At 49.2% G+C, this 26,240-nt stretch overlaps 1 protein-coding gene across 6 annotated transcripts in view; it reads right to left on the reverse strand.

The window, feature by feature from the left end:
* Positions 1-5,192: 5,192 nt before the first annotated feature.
* The window catches only part of STK36 (serine/threonine kinase 36), a 112,015-nt gene continuing 90,967 nt past the window's right edge, over positions 5,193-26,240 (reverse strand). For 4 of the 6 annotated variants that reach the window (XM_040440808.1, XM_040440804.1, XM_040440806.1 and 1 more), the window contains 7 exons: positions 13,829-13,939; positions 13,487-13,561; positions 13,234-13,393; positions 6,758-6,905; positions 6,423-6,585; positions 5,614-6,342; positions 5,194-5,506 (listed from right to left, as the gene is read on the reverse strand). In XM_040440808.1, coding sequence (XP_040296742.1) covers positions 5,324-5,506; positions 5,614-6,342; positions 6,423-6,585; positions 6,758-6,905; positions 13,234-13,393; positions 13,487-13,561; positions 13,829-13,939 — 1,569 coding nt within the window. In that variant the 3' untranslated portion in view covers positions 5,194-5,323. Of the gene's footprint in view, positions 5,507-5,613; positions 6,343-6,422; positions 6,586-6,757; positions 6,906-13,233; positions 13,394-13,486; positions 13,562-13,828; positions 13,940-26,240 lie in introns of all 6 variants that reach the window. The other 2 variants (XM_040440809.1, XM_040440807.1) reach the window with 2 other exon arrangements.

The following is a 26,240-nucleotide window of genomic DNA, read 5'->3' on the forward strand; positions in this document are numbered from 1 at the left end:
AGAGGCACGTGGGGGCAATAGTAGCGGCAGCAGAAGCATCATAGCATGGAACAGACAAGACAGTAGGTCGGCTGTCTTTGGGTGGTAGTGGTAGCAGCAGTGCAGTGTGTATGTAGAAAGGGTAGGGCAATAAGAGACATGTGGGGGCATTAGTAGTGGCAGCATAGCATGGAACATACCAGGCAGTAGGTCAGCTGTCTATGGGTGGCAGAGGTAGTAGTGGCAGCATAGCATGGAACATACCAGGCAGTAGGTCAGCTGTCTATGGGTGGTAGTATTTGTGGTAGTAGTAGTAGCAATACAGTGTGGATGTGCAATAAGAAGCACTTGGGGGCAATACTAGCGGCAGCAGAAGCACCATAGCATAGAACAGACAAGGCAGTACGTAAGCAAGCAAGCATACAGCTCGCCATTCTGGCCAGTGTGTCTGAGGAGCCAGTGACATGATCCTCCTCCATGTGAGACCCCAACAGCTACAGGGTGGGCTGCTTTCAGTTACAGTTAGGGTCAGTATCTGTTCACTTTTCTCTACTGACAAATTTTGTGGCCTCGGCAAAGGCCTTCAGCACACGCCAGGAATCTGATGAGCTGCCACTGCCTGTCCTTGAACCAACACATGCTCCCTGTGGAGGCCGTCTGGTGCATGACCAAATCATTCATGGCTTTCTGATGCTCGAACATGTGTAAAGTGAAATTCCCACCAGTTGGAACGTCTCAGATGAAGCGTTATAGCAGCAGACCATTCTGTCACTGCAAGTCCAGGAGTGTGTCCCGTGTCACATAAGAATGGCTAAACTGCAAACAGTCTCCTGGATATGGCCAGCACCTTCCGCAAACCGTTGTACTTTTTTTTTTTTTAAAGCATTGCATGACTAGGTTAATGATCCATGAAGGAAGCCTTTGTTTCCCCCCAGGGTGAGTGAGGCTAAGGCTACTTTCACACTTGCGTTTGGAGCGGATCCATCTGGTGTCTGCACAGACTGATCCGCTCCTATAATGCAAACGCTTGCATCCGTTCAGAACGGATCCGTTTGCATAACCATGAACAAAAATAAATAAATAAATAATTTTTTGGTTCATAATGCAAGCCATGAAAATTAAGCCATACTGTGTCATCTTCAAACGGATCCGTCCCCATTGACTTACATTGTAAGTCTGGACGGATCCGTTTGCCTCCGCACGGCCAGGCGGACACCCGAACGCTGCAAGCTGCGTTCAGGTGTCCGCCTGCTGATAGGAGGACAAACGGTGCCAGACTGATACATTCTGAGCGGATCCGCATCCACTCAGAATGCATTAGGGCTGGACGGATCCGTTCGGGGCCGCTTGTGAGAGCCTTCAAACGGAACTCACAAGCGGAGCCCCGAACGCTAGTGTGAAAGTAGCCTAAGATGCTGTGGCCATTGTAGTTGACCACCTTGCCCAGTTGGAGTTGGCGGGGTGACAGCCAGCTGGATGTCTGCTGCTTGATGCACTTTACCAAGTGATTGGCTGCGTGCTTACTGCTGCTCAGGTCGCATGGCAGCGCTAAACTTTACACACGTGCTAGGAAGGAGGGCGAGTAGTGGCAATGCTCTACCCTGCTGCTGTTGGGTACAGGAGGATTCTCAAGGAGGAATAGGTGGTGGTTCACCACAAAAACTATTGACCCAGTGGCTCATAGAAGAAATGAACTGTCCCTGCCAGTAACAGCTGCATCTGGTGTCCGTGGCATGCACATTACTACAAAGCCACAATTGTAAGGAGTGGCCCAAACTCTGTGCCACGTGAGAAAAGTAGGGATGGCTTTTCTGGTATCTTCCAACCAGGCTGAGCGCACGGCAAAAGCTCCCAAAAGAAAAAAACCACAATGCACCAGCGCTCTGCAAACACAAAAAAAGTACAATAAAGCCGTAGTTCTAGAAGCTATTCTGGGGCTAATGCTGCACTTATTTAGTAAATTTGAGATTCTTGGCAAATACATAAATTACATCTCAAGAAGACGGGAGCCTAACACCATACCGGCCGCCATACAATACAGGGAACGCTGGGCCCACATGCATGCTGGGTCTACTCTGCCTTTTACCACTTTTGTTCCTGTCATCTAGAGATCGCCTTGACGCCGGCAGCGGTTTGGTACACAATACGGAGGCGTAATGAAATGTCCGTCCCCTTCTTCAAACACTCACTGCTGCTGGGAATGTTACATTATTGGCGCAGGTAAGATCTCTGTCTCCATGTCACCTCTCCTGACAGGTCTGCGGCATGAAATAATTGGATTCTAGCAGGAATAAGAGTAGAACGGCACAACATAGAGTCGGAAGAGAACATTCTCATTACGTGGGGAGTCAGGAACGGTGAGGGGTTACAAAAAAGACATTCCTTTTCTGTTAAGGTCGAGATCACATCACGTCTTATGTGTAACCCGTAGGATACCAGCGCCATAGCTGTACAGCTATAATATTTCAGATGACCCACTGAACCCAGGAGGTCAAATTTAATATTCCAATAGTCTAAGACTATAAATTCCTGTTTCTGGTCTTATCATTAAAATATAACCTTTATTTTTTTCTTTATTAAACAATATATACAACGAAAAACATAAGTGAAAGTATTAAAAATACATATGGAGGGCTACTGTATTTGGGACTGCGGGTGCAGTGTCTCTACTTTATTAGTGAGTGAAAGGGATATTACTCCATATCTCGCTAGTTTGTAATCTGACCTATATTACTGTACTTTGATGCCTGTAATGTCAGCCGACACCAGGCATTCCATCATCAAAGCCGCACCATATTAGCTGATCACCCTACAGAGGGCTTCCCCTATCGATAAGGCTCTCGCTGGCTCCGGCGGATAAACGCTAGCTGTGCCACAGTCAGCGCTGACCGCGGCACGTGAGATGTCTGTGGAAGGAGGCAGTCCCCATTGGGACCCGATGGCTGGGAAGGCAGCCAGATGACTGTGAGACTCAGCCGCCTATATATAAAGTATGCCACCGACATTTGCCGTAAAATAGCGCTGCACGTCGTTTTACTGGATTTATCCGACATAAACCTGGAAAGCGAAGTGTTCGTTTGGCAGACAAATCTGTAGAGGGACCTGGTGGACATGGCACCGTTCAAGCACATGGATCCTGCTTCTCCATATACAAACCTGTGACCACGTGACGTGGGACCAGTCTGAATATTAGGGTGCTAATATTCCTGCAACCAGATAATCTTAGCTGAAGGGCTAGACATGAGTGCTTATTCCGATCAGTGGCCCCTTCTGACAACTCTAAATGCTATGTGCCATAGTGGCTCCATGGATCTGGCAGGGTAAGCTCCCGAGGACGTGGCAAGTAACAGTGGAAGTGGCTGACAAACTGTTCACCTCCTTTTTGTATTAAGAGGACAGTGTGGCGAAACCAACCTCGCCACTGGGCTTTGGAGAGGACTGGCTGCTGGCCTCTTGCCCCAGGATTATGGGCCCTATCATCAGCCCATGCAAGACTTTAGCTCCATGACAATTGAACTGTATGTGTGTGGTCTGAGCGCCATTCAATAATATGCGCTCAGACCTAAGCTATCTGGGGATATGTTGCATGTCTTTATTTTATGTAGTAAATGTAACCTTGTGTATTTTATTGTATTTTATGTCTTTTTGCAACCATGTGCTCAATGGAGTCTGCCTCTATCCCTGGATATAATTGGATTATTTTCCCATTGTCTCCAGGAAAGAGGGCTCGGTAAAACCGGTTTGAGCCAAATAGCCATGTGCCAGCCAGGGCCCAAAAGATATTTTACTAACTTTTGAACCCCTGGTCTGATTCATGCCATTTTTTAATATGTTGTTCCCCTGAATGGATTGATTGCGAATATGTAATTTTTATGTGAATGTGAGGTATGGTTTTAGAGTTATGAAAGTTGGGTAGAAAGTATGTTTAACTGTATGTATAATTGAGTCTCCTCTCAGGATAAGGGGAGGGAATATGCTGGGTGTGTTTCTATTGTCCCATTGTGTGTTTAAAATGGTGATGTCTGTTCTGTTGTCCTCACATGTGTATTGGCGACCTCCTTTTGTCCTCAGAGATAATTGGATTGCTCTTCAGGTTGTCTGGACAGAGAGGAGGAAACCATGATGCATTGTGGGGATATGTTGTCCTATGTTACAGTCTTCATTCTGGTCCTCTGGGGGCGTGAACGATTGCTTGCTGTAGTTACATTGTATGTCTTGTAATATACACCCCTGTGGGCAGTACTATGTTTGTTTTTTGTGAATAAAAGAGGCTGTACTTCAAGTACAGTCAGACCACTGCTTGACCCTCAAAACGGAGCCTTGTCTCGTTATTGGGGGGATTCACTGTATGCTGTTAGAAGACCGATTGCCAGGATTGTATGCTTTTCCTGTTCGTCTCCTAGCAGCTATTCGTGAGGTTCCAGTTTGGAGTGCTACTTTGTATCCAGTTCGGGAGTTGGTGTTCTGCAGTAGCTGTGCCTGTCTCTCAGAAAGGGGCTTATCGCCTAAACGGATTTTAACCCCGTGTCTGCGGAAACGTGCCGTTACAGACAGGAATATGAAGGGAAAGCTCCTGCCGCCCCAGGTCATACAGGAACACTGTCCACTGCAGGCCACGTGCTACTGGTGGAGAATGAACGTTATGTGAGGCCCCTAGAATAATGGCATAAAGCTTGGAGTTTGAGGAACGAGCCCCTATTTCCAGGTATATTTATATTAGTCTAAGGGAGCAATGTGAAGCAAAGGTCAGGGTCCGGCGAGGCCTGTGAGTGGACAGCAATACTCAGTCCACATTCAAAAATTTGTTCGTGGAGATTTGCAGCATGCCCACCATTCTCTGCATTAGAGGGGGTTTTATTACTGATGGCCTATCCTACCCCTGCTGATCGGCTGTTTGGTAAGGCACCGTGGACTTCATACAGCTTTCCCTAGTCCAGTGATGACACGTTCATTGGTCACGTGGCATAGGAGCAGCTCAGCCCCCATTGACGTGAATAGGGCAGAGCACGATACCAAGCATAACCATAATACAATGTGCGGCACTCAAAGGAGCACCACTGCCTTCTCAAACAGCTGATCTGCGGGGGTCCGGAGGATAGCTCATCAGTATAAAAATACTGGAAAACCCCTGAAATAAAAATACGGTAAAATGACACAGATGGTAGATAGGCAGGAAGTTGTAGGTTCTGCACAGACCTCCATGTGGTCTGTGGACACTTTCTATCCTCTCGCGGCCGTTGTGTTGCACTGCATTTATTATATACATGTAAGTTCCCTGATAATAGACTTCATTTACGGATCATCACATCTACCCCCAGGGTGGAAGAACGGTGGCTCAGTCTATTCAGGGACTTATTCTTGGAGTTTCCTTTGGCGAGGCGGCTCCAGCTGTCACGGGTGGTTCTGAGGCAAGCTGCTGGAGCAGTCTATGACAGTGGTGAGCGAGGGAGGGAGCCCTGGGTGACAACCGCTTGTCACTAGTCAAAGATGCCGACAGTTTCGTACCCGCATTCAGAGCGCAGAGCTGCTGCAGGGAGAGAAAGAAGCATATAGATTTCTATAAAACCAGGGCAGAAACTGAACAGAGAAGATGGACGGTCTTCCTTCCCACCCACTGAAATAAACACAAGGTACCTGGCAGATGTTAGAAATGCCACTGAGACTGCGGAGTGCGATGACAGATGCCAACCGCACTGGCTCTTCTTGGTCGGTACAAGCTGCCTGAAGCAGTGACTGCGGCACCTTCATCACAAGGGCAGGAAGCTCTGCTCCATCACAGAACAATGCCCCCAGGTTTCCAAGTGCCGTGGCTGCATGGACTCGAATCTTTGCTTGTGGGTCCCGTAATAACATCAGTAACTGAGATGCTGCAACTGAAACCCAGGATCCACTGTCTCCAGTATAGGACTTATGGAAAACACAATTGCCCACAGCGAACGCTGCTGATCTTCTCACTCGGTTATCTGGATCGGACAGACAGTGTGCAAGGTTTTCCACCAGCGCAGCTGAAAGGGATTCTCCAAGTCGTGAGAGGTTTCCAGCCAAAGAACAGGAAGCTGCTCTCAGCTCTGCGTTCGCAGTCTGAAGGTGCTGGAGGAGCAGCTGGTCCCAGTCTCCTACAACTCTCTGAACCAGCGAGGAGTTTGTGGGAGACGCTCGAATTAAATGACTGAATAGAGTCAAGAGCTCAATGATCACACAGTCAGAGTCAGACCACACAGCTCGTCTCATCCACGACACCACATCCTCTGAAGAAGTCATCTTCGAGCAGCACTGTGCCAAGAACGCGTCCTCCATGAGAACAAGTCGGCTAAGAAGACAAAGCGGTGTCTCCACCTGACCTTCTGGGAGCAATGGACACACCTGAAAGACCAATGATATGTCATGTTTGGGCCATAGCAACAAAGGATGACAGACTTTGCCATCCATGAGGTTTTTCTTACCTGAAGGATAGAAGCAACCACTTCTTCTTGTCTCAGCCTTCTCAGAATCTCAGTTATGGCGTCAGTAGAGACGTCCAGAGACAGAGGAACACACATGAGCTGAGATACAAGATTGACAATGTCCAAAAGAGTCAAAGGAACGTCCCAACCAGAAGCCTGGCAGCTGTTAAGAAACCGGACACAGGTGAATGATGGTCATACCATGATACAACTGGCCGCACTGCGCGGAGCTTACAAGGCTTTTCACTAGTCGGCATGGGGCGGTTACATGTCACGTCCAATGGGCAAGCCTTAGATCCAAGAAATGATGAGAACACCAACTGAATACAACTTACACATCAATCACCTGATGTAGAAATCCAGGATGCACCAGCCGGGTTAAAGCAGGCAATACAAGACTTCCAGGTCTCCCAATCAGACCAAGAAAATGGTTGGGGTCCTGAACGGAGGTGATGAGAGCCAAGTGCAGGAACGTCACAAGTCCTACAAAAAACATGTAAAGATATCTACACCAGGTCCAAAGAGGATCCATAGCATGACCTAGCTCCCTGCCCGTACACACAACCCCGTCAGCGCGCGCGTTCCCGTACACACAACCCCCTCAGCGCGCGCGTTCCCGTACACACAACCCTCTCAGCGCGCGCGTTCCCGTACACACAACCCTCTCAGCGCGCGCGTTCCCGTACACACAACCCTCTCAGCGCGCACGTTCCCGTACACACAACCCTCTCAGCGCGCACGTTCCCGTACACACAACCCTCTCAGCGCGCACGTTCCCGTACACACAACCCTCTCAGCGCGCACGTTCCCATACACACAACCCTCTCAGCGCGCACGTTCCCATACACACAACCCTCTCAGCGCGCACGGTCCCATACACACAACCCTCTCAGTGCGCACGGTCCCATACACTCAGCCCTCTCACTGCGCACGGTCCCATACACACAACCCTCTCAGTGCGCACGGTCCCATACACACAATCCTCTCAGTGCGCACGGTCCCATACACACAACCCTCTCAGTGCGCACGGTCCCATACACACAACCCTCTCAGTGCGCACGGTCCCATACACACAACCCTCTCAGTGCGCACGGTCCCATACACACAACCCTCTCAGTGCGCACGGTCCCATACACACAACCCTCTCAGTGCGCACGGTCCCATACACTCAGCCCTTTCACTGCACAGGACTGCATACATACAAACCTCTCACTGTGCAGCGCCCCATACATACAACCCCTTCTCACTGCGCAGGACTGCATACATACAACCCTCTCAGTGTGCAGCTCCCCACTCACGCAACCCTCTCACTGCACAGGACTGCATACATACAACCCTCTCACTGCACAGGACTGCATACATACAACCCTCTCACTGTGCAGCGCCCCATACACACAGCATTCTCACTGCACATAACTGCATACATACAACCCTCTCACTGCGCAGCGCCCCATACATACAACCCCTTCTCACTGCGCAGCGCCCCATACACTCAGCCCTCTCAATGCACAGGACTGCATACTACAACCCTCTCACTGCGCAGTGCCCCATACACTCAGCCCTCTCACTGCACAGGACTGCATACATACAACCCTCTCACTGCACAGGACTGCAGACATACAACCCTCTCACTGCGCAGTGCCCCATACATACAACCCCCTCACTGCGCAGCGCCCCATACACTCAGCCCTCTCACGGCACAGGACTGCATACATACAACCCTCTCACGGCACAGGACTGCATACATTCAACCCTTTCACTGCACAGGACTGCATACATACAACCCTCTCACTGCACAGGACTGCATACATACAACCCTCTCACTGCACAGGACTGCATACGTACAACCCTCTCACTGCGCAGCGCCCCATACACTCAGCCCTCTCACTGCACAGGACTGCATACATACAACGCTCTCACTGCACAGGACTGCATACATACAACCCTCTCACTGCACAGGACTGCATACATACAACCCTCTCACTGCACAGCGCCCCATACACACAGCCCTCTCACTGCACAGGACTGCATACATACAACCCTCTCACTGTGCAGCACCCCATACACTCAGCCCTCTCACTGCACAGGACTGCATACATTCAACCCTTTCACTGCACAGGACTGCATACATACAACCCTCTCACTGCACAGGACTGCATACGTACAACCCTCTCACTGCGCAGCGCCCCATACACTCAGCCCTCTCACTGCACAGGACTGCATACATACAACCCTCTCACTGCACAGGACTGCATACATACAACCCTCTCACTGCACAGCGCCCCATACACAGCCCTCTCACTGCACAGGACTGCATACATACAACCCTCTCACTGTGCAGCACCCCATACACTCAGCCCTCTCACTGCACAGGACTGCATACATACAACCCTCTCACTGCGCAGCGCCCCATACATACAACCCCTTCTCACTGCGCAGCACCCCATACACTAAACCCTCTCACGGCACAGGACTGCATACATACAACGCTCTCACTGCACAGGACAGCATACATACAACCCTCTCACTGCACAGAACTGCATACATACAACCCTCTCACTGCACAGGACTGCATACATACAACGCTCTCACTGCACAGGACTGCATACATACAACCCTCACTGCACAGGACTGCATACATACAAACCTCTCACTGCACAGGACTGCATACATACAACCCTCTCACTGCACAGGACTGCATACATACAACCCTCTCACTGCACAGGACTGCATATATACAACCCTCTCACTGCACAGCGCCCCATACACAGCCCTCTCACTGCGCAGCGCCCCATACACTCAGCCCTCTCACTGCACAGGACTGCATACATACAACGCTCTCACTGCACAGCGCCCCATACACAGCCCTCTCACTGCACAGGACTGCATACATACAACCCTCTCACTGCGCAGTGCCCCATACACACAGCCCTCTCACTGCACAGGACTGCATACATACAACCCTCTCACTGCGCAGCGCCCCATACACTCAGCCCTCTCACTGCACAGGACTGCATACATACAACCCTCTCACTGCACAGGACTGCATACATACAAACCTCTCACTGCACAGGACTGCATACATACAACCCTCTCACTGCACAGGACTGCATACATACAACCCTCTCACTGCACAGGACTGCATATATACAACCCTCTCACTGCACAGCGCCCCATACACAGCCCTCTCACTGCGCAGCGCCCCATACACTCAGCCCTCTCACTGCACAGGACTGCATACATACAACCCTCTCACTGCACAGGACTGCATACGTACAACCCTCTCACTGCGCAGCGCCCCATACACTCAGCCCTCTCACTGCACAGGACTGCATACATACAACCCTCTCACTGCACAGGACTGCATACATACAACCCTCTCACTGCACAGCGCCCCATACACAGCCCTCTCACTGCGCAGCGCCCCATACACACAGCCCTCTCACTGCACAGGACTGCATACATACAACCCTCTCACTGCACAGGACTGCATACGTACAACCCTCTCACTGCGCAGCGCCCCATACACTCAGCCCTCTCACTGCACAGGACTGCATACATACAACCCTCTCACTGCACAGGACTGCATACATACAACCCTCTCACTGCACAGCGCCCCATACACAGCCCTCTCACTGCACAGGACTGCATACATACAACCCTCTCACTGTGCAGCACCCCATACACTCAGCCCTCTCACTGCACAGGACTGCATACATACAACCCTCTCACTGCGCAGCGCCCCATACATACAACCCCTTCTCACTGCGCAGCACCCCATACACTAAACCCTCTCACGGCACAGGACTGCATACATACAACGCTCTCACTGCACAGGACAGCATACATACAACCCTCTCACTGCACAGAACTGCATACATACAACCCTCTCACTGCACAGGACTGCATACATACAACGCTCTCACTGCACAGGACTGCATACATACAACCCTCACTGCACAGGACTGCATACATACAAACCTCTCACTGCACAGGACTGCATACATACAACCCTCTCACTGCACAGGACTGCATACATACAACCCTCTCACTGCACAGGACTGCATATATACAACCCTCTCACTGCACAGCGCCCCATACACAGCCCTCTCACTGCGCAGCGCCCCATACACTCAGCCCTCTCACTGCACAGGACTGCATACATACAACGCTCTCACTGCACAGCGCCCCATACACAGCCCTCTCACTGCACAGGACTGCATACATACAACCCTCTCACTGCGCAGTGCCCCATACACACAGCCCTCTCACTGCACAGGACTGCATACATACAACCCTCTCACTGCGCAGCGCCCCATACACTCAGCCCTCTCACTGCACAGGACTGCATACATACAACCCTCTCACTGCACAGGACTGCATACATACAACCCTCTCACTGCACAGGACTGCATACATACAACCCTCTCACTGCACAGGACTGCATACATACAACCCTCTCACTGCACAGGACTGCATATATACAACCCTCTCACTGCACAGCGCCCCATACACAGCCCTCTCACTGCGCAGCGCCCCATACACTCAGCCCTCTCACTGCACAGGACTGCAGACATACAACCCTCTCACTGCGCAGTGCCCCATACACACAGCCCTCTCACTGCACAGGACTGCATACATACAACCCTCTCACTGTGCAGCACCCCATACACTCAGCCCTCTCACTGCACAGGACTGCATACATACAACCCTCTCACTGCGCAGCGCCCCATACATACAACCCCTTCTCACTGCGCAGCGCCCCATACACTAAGCCCTCTCACGGCACAGGACTGCATACATACAACGCTCTCACTGCACAGGACTGCATACATACAACCCTCTCACTGCACAGGACTGCATACGCACAGCATTCTCACTGCACAGAACTGCATACATACAACCCTCTCACTGCGCAGCACCCCATACACACAGCCCTCTCACTGCGCAGCACCCCATACACACAGCCCTCTCACTGCACAGGACTGCATACATACAACCCTCTCACTGCACAGGACTGCATACATACAACCCTCTCACTGCACAGGACTGCATACATACAACCCTCTCACTGCACAGGACTGCATACGCACAACCCTCTCACTGCACAGAACTGCATACATACAACCCTCTCACTGTGCAGCGCCCCATACACACAGCCCTCTCACTGCGCAGCGCCCCATACACACAGCCCTCTCACTGCGCAGCGCCCCATACACACAGCCCTCTCACTGCACAGGACTGCATACATACAACCCTCTCACTGCGCAGCGCCCCATACACACAGCCCTCTCACTGCACAGGACTGCATACATACAACCCTCTCACTGCGCAGCGCCCCATACACTCAGCCCTCTCACTGCACAGGACTGCATACATACAACCCTCTCACTGTGCAGTGCCCCATACACACAGCCCTCTCACTGCACAGGACTGCATACATACAACCCTCTCACTGTGCAGCGCCCCATACACAGCCCTCTCACTGTGCAGCGCCCCATACACACAGCCCTCTCACTGCACAGGACTGCATACATACAACCCTCTCACTGCGCAGTGCCCCATACACACAGCCCTCTCACTGCGCAGCGCCCCATACACACAACCCTCTCACTGCACAGGACTGCATACATACAACCCTCTCACTGCACAGTGCCCCATACACACAGCCCTCTCACTGCGCAGCGCCCCATACACACAACCCTCTCACTGTGCAGCGCCCCATACACACAGCCCTCTCACTGCTCAGCGCCCCATACACACAGCCCTCTCACTGCGCAGCGCCCCATACACACAGCCCTCTCACTGCGCAGCGCCCCATACACACAGCCCTCTCACTGCACAGGACTGCATACATACAACCCTCTCACTGCGCAGCGCCCCATACACTCAGCCCTCTCACTGCACAGGACTGCATACATACAACCCTCTCACTGCACAGGACTGCATACATACAACCCTCTCACTGCACAGTGCCCCATACACACAGCCCTCTCACTGCGCAGCGCCCCATACACACAGCCCTCTCACTGCACAGGACTGCATACATACAACCCTCTCACTGTGCAGCGCCCCATACACACAGCCCTCTCACTGCACAGGACTGCATACATACAACCCTCTCACTGCGCAGCGCCCCATACACACAGCCCTCTCACTGCGCAGCGCCCCATACACACAGCCCTCTCACTGCGCAGCGCCCCATACACACAGCCCTCTCACTGCACAGGACTGCATACATACAACCCTCTCACTGCGCAGCGCCCCATACACACAGCCCTCTCACTGCACACATACAACCCTCTCACTGCACAGTGCCCCATACACACAGCCCTCTCACTGTGCAGCGCCCCATACTTTGTGTTCTGCCATACTTTGTCATTTTACCCCAAGTGGTTTCTGAAAGTCCTGCCCTTGTTGCTCGCTGCCCTGTAGACGCGGCCTTCTTACTTCTCTGGGCTCTATACACACGCAACATTCACACTGCCAGTGCTTTGCACACTTCAATTGGTGGATAGGCGTTTTGCATCCAGCATCTTAGGCTATGTTCACATCTGCACTAGTTATTTGTTTTTTTTCTTCCATTATAGAAGCAGAAGAATGAAAACAACAGAAGAGCTTTTTCGGCAAATAACTGAAACCAATGGAACTGGAGCGACTATAATGGGATCCATTTGCTTTCCGTTCAGGTGTCTGCCTTTGTTAGCCGAAAAAAAATTCTTCCTGCAGGACTTTTTGTGCACTCATTTTGGCAGAATCTGCAATGGAGCCTCGGAAGGAATCCTCCAAGCAGATGTGGAGATGCCTTTACCTTGTGCAGAGAGAAGTCTCCATTGTGGCTCCTGAAACTCGTCCTCTCGGGGCGTGTCTCCTTCCAGCGGCGCTCTTAAACTGGAGAATCGAAGCAGGAAGCACACACTCTGCCACAGCACAGCGCCCTCATCAGACACAGCAGGGAAAAGCTGGGGGTCCTGAGAGGGAGGACACAGAACAGATGGCGTGTTCCTGCACTTGTAAGAAGGCTCATGGGGGTTACCCGGCAAGTGCCTCCGACAAGGGGTTACCTGGGTCAGCTGCTGAAGAAGAAGGCGGAATGTCCAATCGTACAATCCGGAGCCCATGGGCGGGCTGCAGAGCATCTGGAAGGCAGAATTTACCAGACAGAGTGCATCATACGCCCGTACACAACGCCCCCCCCCCCCCCCCCCCCTGGCTATTATGGGGCAAGGAATAGATAAAAGAACCCTTGTTCATAAGGGATAGAGTTATGGAGGACGACCCCTGAGAGGGGCTGTGGAAAGTCTGTGCTTCCTGTCAGGAGGATTTGGGGAACCCTAATCACCAACTACATGCATTACTCGTCATGGTCATTTCCAAACTTCAGTGAGGAACATAAAGGAACATACCCGAGGCTCCTGTGACAGAGACCTCCTCACCACGGACAGCAGGGCATCATGTGGCAGCGTTAGGGCTTCACCCCAATCATGAAGAGAAACAGCAAGGATGGTGGCTGCAGCCTGGAGAGAGGAGGAGAAAAGACGAGGACATGAGCCAGAGGGCGGGCGGGAGGTACAAGGGTAGAGGACGTATAATACACAGCAGCGTACAGGAGACACCTATATAATACACAGCAGTGTACAGGAGACACCTATATAATACACAGCAGTGTACAGGAGACACCTATATAATACACAGCAGCGTACAGGAGACACCTATATAATACACAGCAGCGTACAGGAGACACCTATATAATACACAGCAAGGATGGTGGCTGCAGCCTGGAGAGAGGAGGAGAAAAGACGAGGACATGAGCCAGAGGGCGGGCGGGAGGCACAAGGGTAGAGGACGTATAATACACAGCAGCGTGCAGGAGACACCTATATAATACACAGCAGCGTACAGGAGACACCTATATAATACACAGCAGTGTACAGGAGACACCTATATAATACACAGCAAGGATGGTGGCTGCAGCCTGGAGAGAGGAGGAGAAAAGACGAGGACATGAGCCAGAGGGCGGGCGGGAGGTACAAGGGTGGAGGACGTATAATACACAGCAGCGTACAGGAGACACCTATATAATACACAGCAAGGATGGTGGCTGCAGCCTGGAGAGAGGAGGAGAAAAGACGAGGACATGAGCCAGAGGGCGGGCGGGAGGTACAAGGGTGGAGGACGTATAATACACAGCAGCGTACAGGAGACACCTATATAATACACAGCAGCGTACAGGAGACACCTATATAATACACAGCAGCGTACAGGAGACACCTATATAATACACAGCAGTGTACAGGAGACACCTATATAATACACAGCAAGGATGGTGGCTGCAGCCTGGAGAGAGGAGGAGAAAAGACGAGGACATGAGCCGGCGGGCGGGAGGTACAAGGGTGGAGGACGTATAATACACAGCAGCGTACAGGAGACACCTATATAATACACAGCAGCGTACAGGAGACACCTATATAATACACAGCAAGGATGGTGGCTGCAGCCTGGAGAGAGAAGGAGAAGAGACGAGGACATGAGCCAGAGGGCGGGCGGGAGGTACAAGGGTAGAGGACGTATAATACACAGCAGCGTACAGGAGACACCTATATAATACACAGCAGCGTACAGGAGACACCTATATAATACACAGCAGCGTACAGGAGACACCTATATACTACACAGCAGCATACAGGAGACACCTATATAATACACAGCAGTGTACAGGAGACACCTATATAATACACAGCAGTGTACAGGAGACACCTATATAATACACAGCAGCGTACAGGAGACACATATATAATACACAGCAGTGTACAGGAGACACCTATATAATACACAGCAGCGTACAGGAGACACCTATATAATACACAGCAAGGATGGTGGCTGCAGCCTGGAGAGAGAAGGAGAAGAGACGAGGACATGAGCCAGAGGGCGGGCGGGAGGCACAAGGGTAGAGGACGTATAATACACAGCAGTGTACAGGAGACACCTATATAATACACAGCAGTGTACAGGAGACACCTATATACTACACAGCAGCATACAGGAGACACCTATATAATACACAGCAGTGTACAGGAGACACCTATATAATACACAGCAGTGTACAGGAGACACCTATATAATACACAGCAGCGTACAGGAGACACATATATAATACACAGCAGTGTACAGGAGACACCTATATAATACACAGCAGCGTACAGGAGACACCTATATAATACACAGCAAGGATGGTGGCTGCAGCCTGGAGAGAGAAGGAGAAGAGACGAGGACATGAGCCAGAGGGCGGGCGGGAGGCACAAGGGTAGAGGACGTATAATACACAGCAGTGTACAGGAGACACCTATATAATACACAGCAGTGTACAGGAGACACCTATATAATACACAGCAGTGTACAGGAGACACCTATATAATACACAGCAGTGTACAGGAGACACCTATATACTACACAGCAGCATACAGGAGACACCTATATAATACACAGCAGTGTACAGGAGACACCTATATAATACACAGCAGCGTACAGGAGACACCTATATAATACACAGCAAGGATGGTGGCTGCAGCCTGGAGAGAGAAGGAGAAGAGACGAGGACATGAGCCAGAGGGCGGGCGGGAGGCACAAGGGTAGAGGACGTATAATACACAGCAGTGTACAGGAGACACCTATATAATACACAGCAGTGTACAGGAGACACATAATACACAGCAGTGTACAGGAGACACCTATATAATACACAGCAGCGTACAGGAGACACATAATACACAGCAGCGTACAGGAGACACCTATATAATACACAGCAGCGTACAGGAGACACCTATATAATACACAGCAGCGTACAGCACACATATAATACACAGCAGTGTACAGGAGACACCTATATAATACACAGCAGTGTACAGGAGACACCTATATAATACACAGCAGTGTACAGGAGACACCTATATAATACACAGCAGTGTACAGGAGACACCTATATACTACACAGCAGCGTACAGGAGACACCTATATACTACACAGCAGCGTACAGGAGACACCTATATACTACACAGCAGTGTACAGGAGACACCTATATACTACACAGCAGTGTACAGGAGACACCTATATACTACACAGCAGTGTACAGGAGACACATATATACTATACAGCAGCGTACAGGAGACACATATATACTATACAGCAGCGTACAGGAGACACCTATATAATACACAGCAGCGTACAGGAGACACATATAATACACAGCAGCGTACAGGAGACACCTATATACTACACAGCAGCGTACAGGAGACACCTATATACTACACAGCAGCGTACAGGAGACACCTATATACTACACAGCAGCGTACAGGAGACACCTATATACTACACAGCAGTGTACAGGAGACACCTATATAATACACAGCAGTGTACAGGAGACACCTATATACTACACAGCAGCATACAGGAGACACCTATATAATACACAGCAGTGTACAGGAGACACCTATATAATACACAGCAGCGTACAGGAGACACATATATAATACACAGCAGTGTACAGGAGACACCTATATAATACACAGCAGTGTACAGGAGACACCTATATACTACACAGCAGCATACAGGAGACACCTATATAATACACAGCAGTGTACAGGAGACACCTATATAATACACAGCAGCGTACAGGAGACACCTATATAATACACAGCAAGGATGGTGGCTGCAGCCTGGAGAGAGAAGGAGAAGAGACGAGGACATGAGCCAGAGGGCGGGCGGGAGGCACAAGGGTAGAGGACGTATAATACACAGCAGTGTACAGGAGACACCTATATAATACACAGCAGTGTACAGGAGACACATAATACACAGCAGTGTACAGGAGACACCTATATAATACACAGCAGCGTACAGGAGACACATAATACACAGCAGCGTACAGGAGACACCTATATAATACACAGCAGCGTACAGGAGACACCTATATAATACACAGCAGCGTACAGCACACATATAATACACAGCAGTGTACAGGAGACACCTATATAATACACAGCAGTGTACAGGAGACACCTATATAATACACAGCAGTGTACAGGAGACACCTATATAATACACAGCAGTGTACAGGAGACACCTATATACTACACAGCAGCGTACAGGAGACACCTATATACTACACAGCAGCGTACAGGAGACACCTATATACTACACAGCAGTGTACAGGAGACACCTATATACTACACAGCAGTGTACAGGAGACACCTATATACTACACAGCAGTGTACAGGAGACACATATATACTATACAGCAGCGTACAGGAGACACATATATACTATACAGCAGCGTACAGGAGACACCTATATAATACACAGCAGCGTACAGGAGACACATATAATACACAGCAGCGTACAGGAGACACCTATATACTACACAGCAGCGTACAGGAGACACCTATATACTACACAGCAGCGTACAGGAGACACCTATATACTACACAGCAGCGTACAGGAGACACCTATATACTACACAGCAGCGTACAGGAGACACCTATATACTACACAGCAGCGTACAGGAGACACCTATATACTACACAGCAGCGTACAGGAGACACCTATATAATACACAGCAGCGTACAGGAGACACCTATATAATACACAGCAGCGTACAGGAGACACCTATATACTACACAGCAGCGTACAGGAGACACCTATATACTACACAGCAGTGTACAGGAGACACCTATATACTACACAGCAGCGTACAGGAGACACCTATATACTACACAGCAGCGTACAGGAGACACCTATATAATACACAGCAGCGTACAGGAGACACCTATATACTATACAGCAAGAATGGTGGCTGCAGCCTGGAGAGAGAAGGAGAAAAGATGAGGACATGAGCCGGCGGGCGGGAGGCACAAGGGTGGAGGACGTATAATACACAGCAGCGTACAGGAGACACCTATATAATACACAGCAGCGTACAGGAGACACCTATATACTACACAGCAGCGTACAGGAGACACCTATATACTACACAGCAGCGTACAGGAGACACATATATACTACACAGCAGCGTACAGGAGACACCTATATACTACACAGCAGCGTACAGGAGACACCTATATACTACACAGCAGCGTACAGGAGACACCTATATAATACACAGCAGTGTACAGGAGACACCTATATACTATACAGCAAGGATGGTGGCTGCAGCCTGGAGAGAGGAGGAGAAGAGACGAGGACATGAGCCGGCGGGCGGGAGGCACAAGGGTAGAGGACGTATAATACACAGCAGCGTACAGGAGACACCTATATAATACACAGCAGCGTACATGAGACACCTATATAATACACAGCAGCGTACAGGAGACACCTATATAATACACAGCAGCGTACAGGAGACACCTATATAATACACAGCAGCGTACAGGAGACACCTATATAATACACAGCAGCGTACAGGAGACACCTATATAATACACAGCAGCGTACATGAGACACCTATATAATACACAGCAGCGTACAGGAGACACCTATATAATACACAGCAGCGTACAGGAGACACCTATATAATACACAGCAGCGTACAGGAGACACCTATATAATACACAGCAGCGTACAGGAGACACCTATATAATACACAGCAGCGTACAGGAGACACCTATATAATACACAGCAGCGTACAGGAGACACCTATATACTATACAGCAAGGATGGTGGCTGCAGCCTGGAGAGAGGAGGAGAAGAGACGAGGACATGAGCCGGCGGGCGGGAGGCACAAGGGTAGAGGACGTATAATACACAGCAGCGTACATGAGACACCTATATAATACACAGCAGCGTACAGCAGACACCTATATAATACACAGCAGCGTACAGCAGACACCTATATACTACACAGCAGCGTACAGGAGACACCTATATACTACACAGCAGCGTACAGGAGACACCTATATAATACACAGCAGCGTACAGGAGACACCTATATACTACACAGCAGCGTACAGGAGACACCTATATAATACACAGCAGCGTACAGGAGACACCTATATACTATACAGCAAGAATGGTGGCTGCAGCCTGGAGAGAGAAGGAGAAAAGATGAGGACATGAGCCGGCGGGCGGGAGGCACAAGGGTGGAGGACGTATAATACACAGCAGCGTACAGGAGACACCTATATAATACACAGCAGCGTACATGAGACACCTATATAATACACAGCAGCGTACAGGAGACACCTATATAATACACAGCAGCGTACAGGAGACACCTATATAATACACAGCAGCGTACAGGAGACACCTATATAATACACAGCAGCGTACAGGAGACACCTATATAATACACAGCAGCGTACATGAGACACCTATATAATACACAGCAGCGTACAGGAGACACCTATATACTACACAGCAGCGTACAGGAGACACCTATATAATACACAGCAGTGTACAGGAGACACCTATATACTATACAGCAAGGATGGTGGCTGCAGCCTGGAGAGAGGAGGAGAAGAGACGAGGACATGAGCCGGCGGGCGGGAGGCACAAGGGTAGAGGACGTATAATACACAGCAGCGTACAGGAGACACCTATATAATACACAGCAGCGTACATGAGACACCTATATAATACACAGCAGCGTACAGGAGACACCTATATAATACACAGCAGCGTACAGGAGACACCTATATAATACACAGCAGCGTACAGGAGACACCTATATAATACACAGCAGCGTACAGGAGACACCTATATAATACACAGCAGCGTACATGAGACACCTATATAATACACAGCAGCGTACAGGAGACACCTATATAATACACAGCAGCGTACAGGAGACACCTATATAATACACAGCAGCGTACAGGAGACACCTATATAATACACAGCAGCGTACAGGAGACACCTATATAATACACAGCAGCGTACAGGAGACACCTATATAATACACAGCAGCGTACAGGAGACACCTATATACTATACAGCAAGGATGGTGGCTGCAGCCTGGAGAGAGGAGGAGAAGAGACGAGGACATGAGCCGGCGGGCGGGAGGCACAAGGGTAGAGGACGTATAATACACAGCAGCGTACATGAGACACCTATATAATACACAGCAGCGTACAGCAGACACCTATATAATACACAGCAGCGTACAGCAGACACCTATATACTACACAGCAGCGTACAGGAGACACCTATATACTACACAGCAGCGTACAGGAGACACCTATATAATACACAGCAGCGTACAGGAGACACCTATATACTACACAGCAGCGTACAGGAGACACCTATATACTATACAGCAAGAATGGTGGCTGCAGCCTGGAGAGAGAAGGAGAAAAGATGAGGACATGAGCCGGCGGGCGGGAGGCACAAGGGTGGAGGACGTATAATACACAGCAGCGTACAGGAGACACCTATATAATACACAGCAGCGTACAAGAGACACCTATATAATACACAGCAGCGTACAGGAGACACCTATATAATACACAGCAGCGTACAGGAGACACCTATATAATACACAGCAGCGTACAGGAGACACCTATATAATACACAGCAGCGTACAGGAGACACCTATATAATACACAGCAGCGTACATGAGACACCTATATAATACACAGCAGCGTACAGGAGACACCTATATAATACACAGCAGCGTACATGAGACACCTATATAATACACAGCAGCGTACAGGAGACACCTATATAATACACAGCAGCGTACAGGAGACACCTATATAATACACAGCAGCGTACAGGAGACACCTATATAATACACAGCAGCGTACAGGAGACACCTATATACTATACAGCAAGGATGGTGGCTGCAGCCTGGAGAGAGGAGGAGAAGAGACGAGGACATGAGCCGGCGGGCGGGAGGCACAAGGGTAGAGGACGTATAATACACAGCAGCGTACATGAGACACCTATATAATACACAGCAGCGTACAGCAGACACCTATATAATACACAGCAGCGTACAGCAGACACCTATATACTACACAGCAGCGTACAGGAGACACCTATATACTACACAGCAGCGTACAGGAGACACCTATATAATACACAGCAGCGTACAGGAGAAACCTATATAATACACAGCAGCGTACAGGAGACACCTATATACTACACAGCAGTGTACAGGAGACACCTATATAATACACAGCAGCGTACAGGAGACACCTATATACTACACAGCAGCGTACAGGAGACACCTATATACTACACAGCAGCGTACAGGAGACACCTATATAATACACAGCAGCGTACAGGAGACACCTATATAATACACAGCAAGGATGGTGGCTGCAGCCTGGAGAGAGGAGGAGAAGAGACGAGGACATGAGCCAGAGGGCGGGCGGGAGGTACAAGGGTAGAGGACGTATAATACACAGCAGCGTACAGGAGACACCTATATAATACACAGCAGTGTACAGGAGACACCTATATAATACACAGCAGCGTACAGGAGACACCTATATAATACACAGCAGCGTACAGGAGACACCTATATAATACACAGCAGCGTACAGGAGACACCTATATAATACACAGCAGCGTACAGGAGACACATATATAATACACAGCAGCGTACAGGAGACACCTATATAATACACAGCAGTGTACAGGAGACACCTATATACTACACAGCAGTGTACAGGAGACACCTATATACTACACAGCAGCGTACAGGAGACAACTATATACTACACAGCAGCGTACAGGAGACACCTATATAATACACAGCAGCGTACAGGAGACACCTATATACTACACAGCAGCATACAGGAGACACCTATATAATACACAGCAGTGTACAGGAGACACCTATATAATACACAGCAGTGTACAGGAGACACCTATATAATACACAGCAGCGTACAGGAGACACATATATAATACACAGCAGTGTACAGGAGACACCTATATAATACACAGCAGCGTACAGGAGACACCTATATAATACACAGCAAGGATGGTGGCTGCAGCCTGGAGAGAGAAGGAGAAGAGACGAGGACATGAGCCAGAGGGCGGGCGGGAGGCACAAGGGTAGAGGACGTATAATACACAGCAGTGTACAGGAGACACCTATATAATACACAGCAGTGTACAGGAGACACCTATATAATACACAGCAGCGTACAGGAGACACATATATAATACACAGCAGTGTACAGGAGACACCTATATAATACACAGCAGTGTACAGGAGACACCTATATACTACACAGCAGCATACAGGAGACACCTATATAATACACAGCAGTGTACAGGAGACACCTATATAATACACAGCAGCGTACAGGAGACAGCTATATAATACACAGCAAGGATGGTGGCTGCAGCCTGGAGAGAGAAGGAGAAGAGACGAGGACATGAGCCAGAGGGCGGGCGGGAGGTACAAGGGTGGAGGACGTATAATACACAGCAGCGTACAGGAGACACCTATATAATACACAGCAGCGTACAGGAGACACCTATATACTATACAGCAAGGATGGTGGCTGCAGCCTGGAGAGAGAAGGAGAAGAGACGAGGACATTAGCCAGAGGGCGGGCGGGAGGTACAAGGGTAGAGGACGTATAATACACAGCAGCGTACAGGAGACACCTATATACTACACAGCAGCGTACAGGAGACACCTATATACTACACAGCAGCGTACAGGAGACACCTATATAATACACAGCAGCGTACAGGAGACACCTATATACTACACAGCAGCGTACAGGAGACACCTATATACTACACAGCAGCGTACAGGAGACACCTATATACTACACAGCAGCGTACAGGAGACACCTATATACTACACAGCAGCGTACAGGAGACACCTATATAATACACAGCAGCGTACAGGAGACACCTATATAATACACAGCAGCGTACAGGAGACACCTATATACTACACAGCAGCGTACAGGAGACACATATATACTATACAGCAGTGTACAGGAGACACCTATATAATACACAGCAGCGTACAGGAGACACATATAATACACAGCAGCGTACAGGAGACACCTATATACTACACAGCAGCGTACAGGAGACACCTATATACTACACAGCAGCGTACAGGAGACACCTATATACTACACAGCAGCGTACAGGAGACACATAATACACAGCAGTGTACAGGAGACACCTATATAATACACAGCAGCGTACAGGAGACACATAATACACAGCAGCGTACAGGAGACACCTATATAATACACAGCAGCGTACAGGAGACACCTATATAATACACAGCAGCGTACAGCACACATATAATACACAGCAGTGTACAGGAGACACCTATATAATACACAGCAGTGTACAGGAGACACCTATATAATACACAGCAGCGTACAGCAGACACCTATATACTACACAGCAGCGTACAGGAGACACCTATATACTACACAGCAGCGTACAGGAGACACCTATATAATACACAGCAGCGTACAGGAGACACCTATATAATACACAGCAGCGTACAGGAGACACCTATATACTACACAGCAGCGTACAGGAGACACCTATATACTACACAGCAGCGTACAGGAGACACCTATATACTACACAGCAGCGTACAGGAGACACCTATATAATACACAGCAGCGTACAGGAGACACCTATATACTATACAGCAAGGATGGTGGCTGCAGCCTGGAGAGAGGAGGAGAAGAGACGAGGACATGAGCCAGAGGGCGGGCGGGAGGTACAAGGGTAGAGGACGTATAATACACAGCAGCGTACAGGAGACACCTATATAATACACAGCAGTGTACAGGAGACACCTATATAATACACAGCAGTGTACAGGAGACACCTATATAATACACAGCAGCGTACAGGAGACACCTATATAATACACAGCAGCGTACAGGAGACACATATATAATACACAGCAGCGTACAGGAGACACCTATATAATACACAGCAGTGTACAGGAGACACCTATATACTACACAGCAGTGTACAGGAGACACCTATATACTACACAGCAGCGTACAGGAGACAACTATATACTACACAGCAGCGTACAGGAGACACCTATATAATACACAGCAGCGTACAGGAGACACCTATATACTACACAGCAGCATACAGGAGACACCTATATAATACACAGCAGTGTACAGGAGACACCTATATAATACACAGCAGTGTACAGGAGACACCTATATAATACACAGCAGCGTACAGGAGACACATATATAATACACAGCAGTGTACAGGAGACACCTATATAATACACAGCAGCGTACAGGAGACACCTATATAATACACAGCAAGGATGGTGGCTGCAGCCTGGAGAGAGAAGGAGAAGAGACGAGGACATGAGCCAGAGGGCGGGCGGGAGGCACAAGGGTAGAGGACGTATAATACACAGCAGTGTACAGGAGACACCTATATAATACACAGCAGTGTACAGGAGACACCTATATAATACACAGCAGCGTACAGGAGACACATATATAATACACAGCAGTGTACAGGAGACACCTATATAATACACAGCAGTGTACAGGAGACACCTATATACTACACAGCAGCATACAGGAGACACCTATATAATACACAGCAGTGTACAGGAGACACCTATATAATACACAGCAGCGTACAGGAGACAGCTATATAATACACAGCAAGGATGGTGGCTGCAGCCTGGAGAGAGAAGGAGAAGAGACGAGGACATGAGCCAGAGGGCGGGCGGGAGGTACAAGGGTGGAGGACGTATAATACACAGCAGCGTACAGGAGACACCTATATAATACACAGCAGCGTACAGGAGACACCTATATACTATACAGCAAGGATGGTGGCTGCAGCCTGGAGAGAGAAGGAGAAGAGACGAGGACATTAGCCAGAGGGCGGGCGGGAGGTACAAGGGTAGAGGACGTATAATACACAGCAGCGTACAGGAGACACCTATATACTACACAGCAGCGTACAGGAGACACCTATATACTACACAGCAGCGTACAGGAGACACCTATATAATACACAGCAGCGTACAGGAGACACCTATATACTACACAGCAGCGTACAGGAGACACCTATATACTACACAGCAGCGTACAGGAGACACCTATATACTACACAGCAGCGTACAGGAGACACCTATATACTACACAGCAGCGTACAGGAGACACCTATATAATACACAGCAGCGTACAGGAGACACCTATATAATACACAGCAGCGTACAGGAGACACCTATATACTACACAGCAGCGTACAGGAGACACATATATACTATACAGCAGTGTACAGGAGACACCTATATAATACACAGCAGCGTACAGGAGACACATATAATACACAGCAGCGTACAGGAGACACCTATATACTACACAGCAGCGTACAGGAGACACCTATATACTACACAGCAGCGTACAGGAGACACCTATATACTACACAGCAGCGTACAGGAGACACATAATACACAGCAGTGTACAGGAGACACCTATATAATACACAGCAGCGTACAGGAGACACATAATACACAGCAGCGTACAGGAGACACCTATATAATACACAGCAGCGTACAGGAGACACCTATATAATACACAGCAGCGTACAGCACACATATAATACACAGCAGTGTACAGGAGACACCTATATAATACACAGCAGTGTACAGGAGACACCTATATAATACACAGCAGTGTACAGGAGACACCTATATAATACACAGCAGTGTACAGGAGACACCTATATACTACACAGCAGCGTACAGGAGACACCTATATACTACACAGCAGCGTACAGGAGACACCTATATACTACACAGCAGCGTACAGGAGACACCTATATACT

Source organism: Bufo bufo, chromosome 7, assembly GCF_905171765.1.
Source record: "Bufo bufo chromosome 7, aBufBuf1.1, whole genome shotgun sequence".
NCBI classification, from domain to species: Eukaryota; Metazoa; Chordata; class Amphibia; order Anura; family Bufonidae; genus Bufo; species Bufo bufo.